Raw genomic sequence first — 10,230 nt, forward strand, 5'->3', positions numbered from 1 at the left:
ATACTGTGAACCAACCACACTGGTGTGTTAGTGTATTTGTGTGTTTGTGTGTTTACGTGTGTGTGTTTGCGTGTGTGTGTGTGTGTGTGTGTGTGTGTGTGTGTGTGTGTTTGTGTGTGCGTGCATGAGCAAGTGCATCCCTGCTAAGATTAAATGTATGCAAGTATGGTGCTTGTGTGTGTGTGTGTGTGTGTGTGTGTGTGTGTGTGTGTGTGTGTGTGTGTGTGTGTGTGTGTGTGTGTGTGTGTGTGTGTGTGTGTGTGTGTGTGACAGAGTGCTGTGGAGAATGGGTTACTGAGGGGCGGGGTAGGAACAGGGGGGAGGCACCTGCAGCCATGATGGGCTTTGACCTTCATTACTCTCTCTCGCTCTCTCTCGCTCTTGCTCTCTCTAGCTCCCTCAATCTCTGTCTCTCTGTTTCTCTCTCTGACTTCCTCTCAGTTTTTCTCTCCGTCTCTTTTTGTCTCTCCGTCTCTTCCTCTCTGTCTTTCTCTCTGTCCCTCTGGCTCTGTTTCATAGGCTCTCTGGTACTGATGTATGTAGTATGAGATCAGGGGGAGGCTCTAATGTCTGCATAGAGATGCAGGTCAGATATTGTTGTCCCTGATTTCACACTATTAAAAAAATACTTGAAAAAAATATAAATGGTAATTATATTGTATAAATACTATATTCACAATATAATTACCTTTATTTATTTATTTATACTAGACTGCCCCTTAATAGGATTGTGTGTCCATAAAGAATAGTTTCTTTACAATAATGTGTGTGTTGTAAATAATGATTGTATTTATCTAATTATGTTTTTATTTCTATTGCAATGATCTTCTCCCCGACCCCCTTAACACTGAGGTGTTTCAAGAAGCCAGTGTGTTTTTCTGTATAATCTTCAAGGTTTATTTACGGTTCCTGCTTCCAGGAGGCAGTTAATTACACAATTAATACATGATACAAACTATGTACATTCATACCAAAGAATACTTCAACATAAAATAAAAATAGCATTGTGTTCTACAACTCTGTGTTGTAACTTTATTTAAACATGTTCATATAGATAGATATACGCTGATGGGTAAATTCATTATGTCGTACCAGCAGGTTTTCATAAAGGCAATAAACTTGAAAAGTCTGCATTCGAAGGATTCTGCTTCTCTGATTGGGCACAGTTCTGTTTCATAGAAAGCTCTCGTGGGAACTTTAAGGCAAAGTGTGTTCTGTTTGGTGGAATTTAATTCACACACACTTTTTGCAGATGCACAACAAAACACGTTGAAAGGCAAAAGTTCACATTTTGGTAATGATCCAATTTGAAACTCATCTGAGCCTTAGACCTAGATCTGGTCTGAACTGAAGCTCAACCTACACCCAGATCTGGTCTGAACAATAGCTCAACCTACACCCAAATCTGGTCTGAACCATAGCTCAACCTACACCCAGATCTGGTCTGAATCATAGCTCAACCTACACCCAGATCTGGTCTGAACCATAGCTCGACCTAAACCCAGATTTGGTCCGAACCATAGCTCAACCTACACCCAGATGTAGTCTGAATCAACACCCAGATCTGGTCTTAAAACATAGTTTGACCTACACCCAGATCTGGTCTGAACCATAGCTCGACCTAAACCCAGATCTGGTCCAAACCATAGCTCAACCTACACCCAGATGTAGTCTGAACCATAGCTCAACCTACACCCAGATGTAGTCTGAACCATAGCTCAACCTACACCCAGATGTAGTCTGAACCATAGCTCAACCTACACCCAGATGTAGTCTGAACCATAGCTCAACCTACACCCAGATGTAGTCTGAACCATAGCTCAACCTACACACAGAGTTCCACCAGGCTCATAAACACAGTTAGTTGCCCATGTACAACAAATTGCAGCTTTCATGCAAAAGGCCCCATTTACTATTTCCATTCCCAAAAGAAGAAGTTATTGCAGTGGAACAAGCACACCAGATATCTACTCTAAAGCAACGCTGGGCGTTCAATAGAATCTTTTTCTCAATATAATCTATATAAATACACAGGAAGTCCTTTAAACAACAATAAGAGATTTTCAACATTTGTAATACAGACACTAACAAATTAGCTTTTATGATATATGGATGTGTAATAAAATGTATATATAGAGAGAGATTTGTGAAGATATTCTGGTGACTTCTTTACGCCCTCATTGTCAATATGCTACAGGCAGCATTCAGCATCCAAAACATCTTGCTACAAAATTATATATATTGCTATTCAAAAATTATAATAGCTGCATTGGTAGGACACAGAGAAAAAACAAACAATTTGAACAGAAATTACATTAGTTTCGAAGCTATGATACCAACACATAGAAGCTGTTTCTAAAGATTTAAAAGCTTTTTAACTAAAAGCTTTTTAGTTAATTGGCATGTTAGAAAAAACGTAGGCCCATGTCTTCGGATGCGATAGGCCTGTACATGATTATAAAGTTTCTGAGTATTAAAAACATTTATCAAAATTCTTACTCTGCCAATTTTGTCTGCAAGTCGTGACATGTAAAAGACCTGCTCGTTGCGTCCTTTTTGTACATCAAAACAAAAACGAGGAAATCAACAACCATGGAAATAAAATCTGGTGAGCATTTATTTAAATTCACAGTTGCCTGGATGCAGCAGAAATCTTCTTTGGACTCGAGCGAGTTGTTCACCTCACTGACAGGTCGAGGCGTCCAGTGCCAGTTCAGATGCAATGAAACGAAGAGCGATGAGTAGGAACAGTATAAAAACGACGCGTGGTGAGCATGTAGGACATAGTGAACACCTTTCTTTATACACCCTCTGTTTATAGACATGATATTGCAGAAATATCTATTTATATATTTTTCAATCAATTGATGCTGGTATATGTAGGCCTACTCTACACTGGCCCTTTGATTAATTATTGCATTGTAGGCTTCATAAGATCTCGTCCAATCAGTCGCTGTCGGACTTGTCGTCCTTAGTTGTGGTGGTGGCGTGGTTGTACAATCCCTGCGCCATCAGGTGGAGGGCTAGCGTGTTCTTGGTGCCGCTGGCCTTCTTGATCTTGGCCCTCTTGTTCTGGAACCAGATCTTGATCTGGGACTCGTTGAGGCCAAGCTCTGTGGCCAGGCTCTGCCGCCGCTGCTCGGTCAGGTAGCGGTTGGTCTGGAACTCGGTCTTGAGTCTCTGCAGCTGCTCCGCTGTGAAGGCCGTCCGTGGTCGCTTGTCTTCCTTGCTGCTGCTGCTGCTGCTGCTGGCTGCTTTCTTCTTTGGTTTTCGAGATCTGGGCCCTGGGGGGATCCAACACAAACAAACAGTCAGGGAATGTTTTTTAAAAAAGGGCCGCCAATCGCCATTTGCAGAAACCGTGTTAATAACGTTGTATGTTTCATTGTGTCAGCCTATTCGATAGGCTGATACGGTAATCGCACGGCTTTTTGCCTGTTCCGGCCATGGCAAATTAGTTTGGATAATATAATTAGCCTTTTTGCTCATAAAAGTCATTTAAGAAATCATATTCATTGCGTATTTCCTATCGTATTGTGTCTCTCAAACGAACAAGGCGGTCGCCTCCTGCCTGGGTGCGACGCGCCGTGCGTAAACACACAGGGAGATGATGTCGAAGAGCGTCGTAACCACACTACTACGAGGCCTACTGCTGTGGCCCAAAGCGACCCATGGGTCCAGTAAAACAGAGATGAACTGAGCCTCCAGAACTGGATGGACGGCGTCCCTCCAAAGAGTCTTTACAGACAAGACCAGAGCACAGTGACCTACGTCAACAGGCTGTGTGTGGATCAGAGAAGGCCTTGCTTGCTCTGATCCACACACAGCTAACATGTTTGTTTACGTTTCCAAAGCAAAACCATGCACTAACAACAACAACAACTGAGTTTGATCGAGGACTGTTCAAGCCATCTTCCGTTTATTTCAGAGACTGTATTATTGAGGATATACGTCTGTAGGAGGAGCGTAGAGCTGCTCTACGCCACTCCGTATGACTACTACTACTACTACTATGGTTACATAATGAATGAGAACACCCTGTTCTTTACTCACAGAAGCCTCAGAATAGGCCTACCACGTATGGGCCCCACTTATTTGATTCATTTCTTACTTAATTCATGACTTCTGGAGCCCTGGCTTCAGAAAGGAGTGCTGAGCCAGGAATATCGTTACGCATGTTTAATGATCTCACCCAGGACGCTGGGCTGCCTGACAACACAACTGAACTCGTCTGTCTTTAAATCCACCACAAGTATCGCATTCATTCCACTGGTTAACTCTTTAGATCGCTGTAATTATTCCTCAAAAATAATGTAAATGTGTGCCTTTTTTTCGTCGATAATTGTATGCTAAAAGGATACGTTTTGAGTGCCGTGTGTATTTTTGGGGAGTTTATGTATTTCCATAAACATGCTTGGATAGATAATAGTATAGGCCTGTGTTCCGTTAATACGTATTCACAATATTTTAAACTTTGCATCAACTCAATTTTCAAGAATGTATAGCCTATTGCACAAAATTATTCGGGAACTTTTGACCAATTGAAAATCCAACCAATTTCCAGAAAAATACTATATTCGTTAAAACTAATTTACCAAATTATCCAAACGTTTTCAAAGCCAGTGCTGAGGTTAATTCCACATATTTAACACGCATGAACATAACAATAAGTAGGCCTTATTTATCTGTATTCATTAGCCTAGTCCTGGCACCGTTCTGCTCTGTATTCCTGCTATCGCTCTGCCGCCCCAGCTCTGTTCCCTCTAGTGCGCTCTACTCTCTACTCCTCGGGAAACTCGGTCAGGGCTTTGTGGGTCAGTGGGGTATCTGGGGTGAGCAGCCTACCTGATGAGGGCCTGTCGGAGTAGCGGGTGCAGTAGACCCAGGCGGGCCACAGCATGGGCGGCTTGGCCGACGGGTTGGAGCTGGCCTGGGAACTGTCCGAGTCTGAGCTTAGGCACTGGTCTGCGTTCTCCACGCGGCTCTTGGGGGACTCTTCGCGGGCTATGGCGGGCTTCTTGGCGGTGGGGAGCGTGTGCGGGCTGGCGGGTCCCTGGTTCCCTCGCGCTACTGTACTCCCCTGCTCATCCTGCTCGGTCCGAGGAGGCGCACCGGGGCTTGGGCTTTCCCTGGATCTCAGTCTGCCCTCCTCGCGGATTGGGGTCCCTTCTTTCTTCCGTCCGAAATCCGGTCTTAGGATGTTGTCGATGAAGAAATTGGTGACTCTGTGCGGGACCTGCGGGTTCCCGGGCGCCTGGAGGAGGGGGAGGATGGCTCTGTTGGACTCCCCCGCCGCCGCCTCTCTGTTACTGGGATCATTCTCTTCCATAGCTCGGTACTTTCCAGGGTTCCCTCGTTAACCGTTTCGCTGCAAATACAACTCGTCAAAAAAAAAACGGGAGATGTACTTCTTAAAATAAAAAATAAATAAAAATAGGCCTATGTCTGCTTTTAAAAACAAAAACAAAGGTATAATGAACTCAGATGTGAGTGAGTGGAAATAAGGACACCATGCCAAGCCGCGCGCCAGTGTCCTCAAAGGAAAACATAGTTAGGCTCTATGTTGTATTCCACTAGCTACTTGTGGCACCGGTGCGCTGCAGCTTTTTACATTTGCGCATCCACTGGGGTGCTGTCCCCGACCACTGCGCTCCAGCAGGCGTCCTTAACTAAACTAGGGGGCGAAATAAAGAGGCTTCGACTGATGCTCACATACTCTCACTCTGGACTTTTCTTCTTATTTTCAATACGAGCCCCCGAGTGACGTCGAGGACCGTTATCCTAGACACGTGCCTTTGGCCAATCGGGTGGCCGAATGCTAAGCACGTGACTGTGACACTAGATATCCCAGCATCACCACGCCGAGGAGAGACGTATGAATTCCACTGAAAAGTAAAAGCTTTTTTTAATTTGCGCGTTTTTGTTAGTTATCCACCTATTATAATTTTTGGAGGGATTTAATTTACCCACAGAAAAACGAACGAAAGACGATATAGTAAATATATTGAAGTCCAAATAATATGGGAAAGACATAACATTAATGCCTGTAGTGAATTGAAATTAATGGAATACAATCTGCAGATATATACACACAATGTTTCCTTATTGTTTGAAACGTGCCTAGGCATATATGTGAGTATTTAAATGTAAATGTATTTGACTCGGTTGATGATGTATTTGGTTTTAACGTGTTTAAAACTAATTTCAACGTTACCGTGAGGGTTTTAGAGGGGTTCCCACCCAGTTCAAATGAAGCAGTGGGCCGACCTCCACCTCCACTGACACCCAACTTCTCCCAAACTCTACCCTAGGCTTCCCTCGTTGCAATAGAGACGGGCATCTTATATTACGCTTCCAGGGGATCAAGGGAAAACAATGCCACAAACTAAAAAGAAAAACCAATTAAGCAGAGTTAAGCAGGCTTGCTGGAGCTCATTTGAATGCAAAGGCCCCGGCCGTCCAGCGTCCCGTGACGGCTTCGGCCGAGGCAGAATTGGGTCCATATCCCTTTAAAGGAAATCAGTGATGCAAACAGTTTGTTTGGAGCGCGGTGCGAAGGGTAGCGAGTCGCGCCAAACACAAAACTTTGAGTAACTTTTGCTGACCAACACTTGGTTCGCGGTCGTCTCTCCCTAGAAAGCAACAGTGGTCGGGTTTCACGGGAAGCGCGCGCTCTTTTGGCCGTGCGTAAAGGGGCGTCGCGGCGGGCCGGCTCAGTACAAGTAAGTGAAGAAGAAAGATAAGGGTTTCATCATTTTATTTTAGATTCGTTTCTATTAGACCCACTTTTCTCCCGAAGGTCTGGAATTTTATGATTGACAAACATTTATGATTGATATTTAATTCATCACCTTATATTAAGTATAATTTAGGAATCACCATTCATATTTCCTTATCACGTTTTCTTGTTATAATTTTAGCCTTCCCCTTTCTTCTTTCTTTTAGATCTTGAAAATAACTTAAGCTTTGGCTATTGTACTAGCTTATGTATTGTGGGTAGTTTATACGCCGGTCATCTATTTGTCCTACTAAAGCTTTACTTTAATTTTTTGATTTTCTTTTCCTTTTATGTATATTTTCCTCACCAAAGCCCCACTATTATGTGGCTTTAGTGAGTGGCCGATATGTTTTTGACAATTCAGCTAGGGGTTGCCTTTGTCTTTGCGTAGTCCCAGGACTAGCAGGGTCATGGTCCTTCGGCACTTACCCCCGACCCAACGCCACGGTTTAGAGGCTCCAGTCATCTACTAAACTATAACTTCCACACAAACCGCCCTGCCGTCCCAGGGAGAGTGAAAGGTGTCATAAGACGTGCCGTTCTCATGCTGCGATTGTTTCTCACTTGTGTGGGAGAAACCCAGATTATGTTCGCCGACAGACAATGCCTGCTACTGCTTGAGCATGACCCCTGACCCCCCCGCCGCCTCGCGCTGTCAGACGCAGGAGAGCAGGTGAATTATACTCCAAGACGCACAGACATGGATGTGTTATAAGGACAGTATACCATGACACCTGCGTCCACACCGTGTTTACATCTCACTGGGTCTGCGCACTTGGTTAGGCCTTACGCAGGCAGACCCGTCATTAGGCGGACGATCTACCAGATTAGGATCTACAATAAGACATGGTTTACTTTTGAAATTATATTTTAGTCGGGATAGAATCAACATAAACTTGAATTATTATAGTTTTAGTTTTATTTGTATTTAGTTGAGTAATAGCTCACGAGAGAGTAAAACCATATAATGCCACTATTAAGGAGCTATTTTATTAGAGAACCATTTATATAGAAAGCACTAGGTCTAAGTTATTTGCCATAGTAAATCGTTTTTTTGCGGTAGGTTTAGTCCAGATAGCTTGCTGTTGTAGCAGGGTTATTCATTCGCCATGGGCCTGGAGTGGTTCAGCTGGAGAGTATTTAGTGTAGCAGATCGATAGGTATGATCGGAGGTATAGGAGGGTTAATGAAGGTCAACCTACTGCCGATCACCACGCCTCGACCTGCACACACACGGCCTCAGATCTTTAGTTTGCTCTTACATTGAGCATTTCTTGACTGATCATTAAATATATGAGGTAGGAAATATGTAGGCAGAGTTGTGTGTAGCCGGGCTGTGTGGCTGAATGTAATATAATACATGGGTTTGAATGGGCTATATCTTTTTAAGATGACTAACAATGCGTAAGACGTTCCGTAGGCCTGTTTGGATTCATGGAAGAAATATATAACCACTTCTCAGACATGGAGACATAAAATAACATTTTTAAGCTTCATATTAAAAAATATAGTTTTTTTTCATTGTAATCGATTGCTTAAAATGTGATATAGGCTTGAACATATACCAAAATAGTTTTTTTGTTAATAATTCAATTTGGCCATGATTATATATTAGGCTATAGAATCGAACATAGGCCTACCCTAAACTAAACCCGCCCGCATGCAACGCAATCTGTAGGCTAGCGTTTATAATTTACAATTAATTACTAAGGTCAAAAAACTGGTTCGGCCTATATTAATCACATTTACTGATCAAATCATTCCCTCTTCAACCCTTAGTCTATTTTTTTTTATTTTTCATGCGTTTTATAATATCATGGTGGGACTAGTAGGCTAAAAACTAACAGGCCATGATTGTTACTCAAAGGATGGTCAAATAAAACAACATTTCACGAGATGCAGGTACGGCCCATCAACGTGTGTAAAACAATGAATAGTAGGCTATAATGTGTAGGCCTACATGACTACTATGAGCAACGTGGCTTAGGTGTGCGATGTCACTAAAGCTGAAAAAAACTCATAAACGCATTAAAACTCCTCCAGTGGTTTTCAATGCAGAGGTGTATTCTAACCATGCATCGCTCACGCTTGGTTTCCTGTTTAGAGCTCTATACCAACCAGCACTATAGGCCTCAGCAAGCGACTGCGCATGCGTGTGTCCTTGGGTTCCTCACCCAGTTCCATCTGACTGTCGACGTCACTGGGACCCCGTAGCTGCACGAGATGAACCGCCACTACAGAGGGTGACGCGCGGAGCCGGATTTGTGAATGGACGCCGTGATCTGTGCAGAGCTCCGATCCAAGGGCCTCCCCCCCCCCCCCCTCTCCTCTCTCCTCCGCCCTCTCCCTCTCTCTTCTCCCCTCCCTCCTCTCGCATTTACTCCTCTCCCCTCCCTGCGTTGCACCTCCCTCTCTCTCTGCTCCCCTCTCCTCCCTCTGTCCTCTCTTTTCTCCCCGCTCCTTCACCCCTCTCCTCTCTCCCCTTTTCCCGATGAATTGTCTGCTGACATATCGGCTCTCCGTCAGCTTTTCATCCCTTCCTCCCGGCCCGTGAAAACACGTCTCCACCACATCTTATGGGGTTGTAGCCCGAGCTCTTTGGTTTTGTGTGTCCGTGGACTAAATCCTGAACCTGGCTTTAGAGTCCGACCGAGCAGACCTTGATCACAAATAACGAGGCCTAATTGCGTGCTGCGTATAGCTTGTATCACTTTCCAATTAACTGAAGCTGGGGCAACTCTATCATGGTGTTAGTCGCCCTGGCTCTTATCGATCTGATTGATCTGTAGGGGCTGGGAGTATCGAGGCTCTCTATCGACGTCGTCTTTTGTTCGGAGAGCAGCCCTCGTGTTGAGAAGCGGGCCCGGCAGGTCCTTTAGAAAGCCTCTTGCAGGTTTTAATAGTAGGAGTTAATCCGTCTGATCACTGTGCCGGAGACAAGGCTCGTTTGAAGCGCGATTGTTCTTAAGGGATCGGGGTTGAATATCTCCACACAGTCAGATCATCGAATTTAGCACAAACAACCAAACAGCCCCCCGAAGGAGCTGAAAGACCCTGCTAAATCCCCCTCCCATAGCGACAAAACTTATCCTAATGGGAAGCTATCCGAGGCCTTTGTCAACAGGATCAACATACTGTAACATGCTGGAGAGGGAAAGTAAACACATCAGGATTCTACTGTAATTCTACATGTAGGGTTTTTTGAAAAAATGAGCAACCCCCTTCTGAATATTTAAAACCTTGTTTTCTTTAAATAATCGTTATTGTAATAAGGTATAATTTAACATGTAATGATAAAGGCAGAATTATAGGCATTTTCTTGTTTGGACAGGAAGTAATTTCAGCATAATTTCTTTAAACCCAACTGAGAGTGAAAAAAAGTAACTATTATTATATATATACTTTAAAGTAATAAACAACCATATTATTAATAAGTTTAATACTAATGTATC

General features: G+C 43.7%; 1 protein-coding gene across 1 annotated transcript; it reads right to left on the reverse strand.

The window, feature by feature from the left end:
- Positions 1-2,819: 2,819 nt before the first annotated feature.
- en2a (engrailed homeobox 2a) lies at positions 2,820-5,329 on the reverse strand. Its single transcript, XM_056584682.1, has 2 exons — positions 4,846-5,329; positions 2,820-3,284 (listed from the first exon to the last, which is right to left on the reverse strand). The coding sequence occupies exons 1-2, from the start codon at positions 5,327-5,329 to the stop codon at positions 2,947-2,949; spliced, it is 822 nt and encodes a 273-aa protein (XP_056440657.1). The 3' UTR covers positions 2,820-2,946.
- Positions 5,330-10,230: the final 4,901 nt, after the last annotated feature.

Source organism: Gadus chalcogrammus, chromosome 23 (assembly GCF_026213295.1).
Source record: "Gadus chalcogrammus isolate NIFS_2021 chromosome 23, NIFS_Gcha_1.0, whole genome shotgun sequence".
Classification (NCBI taxonomy): domain Eukaryota; kingdom Metazoa; phylum Chordata; class Actinopteri; order Gadiformes; family Gadidae; genus Gadus; species Gadus chalcogrammus.

Coding starts and splice junctions, on each gene's coding strand:
- en2a (XM_056584682.1), bottom strand. CDS start 5,329: ATGGAAGAGAATGATCCCAGTAACAGAGAGGCGGCGGCGGGGGAGTCC. Junction 3,285..4,845: donor CTCCGACAGGCCCTCATCAG/GTAGGCTGCTCA, acceptor GGATCCCCCCAG/GGCCCAGATCTCGAAAACCA.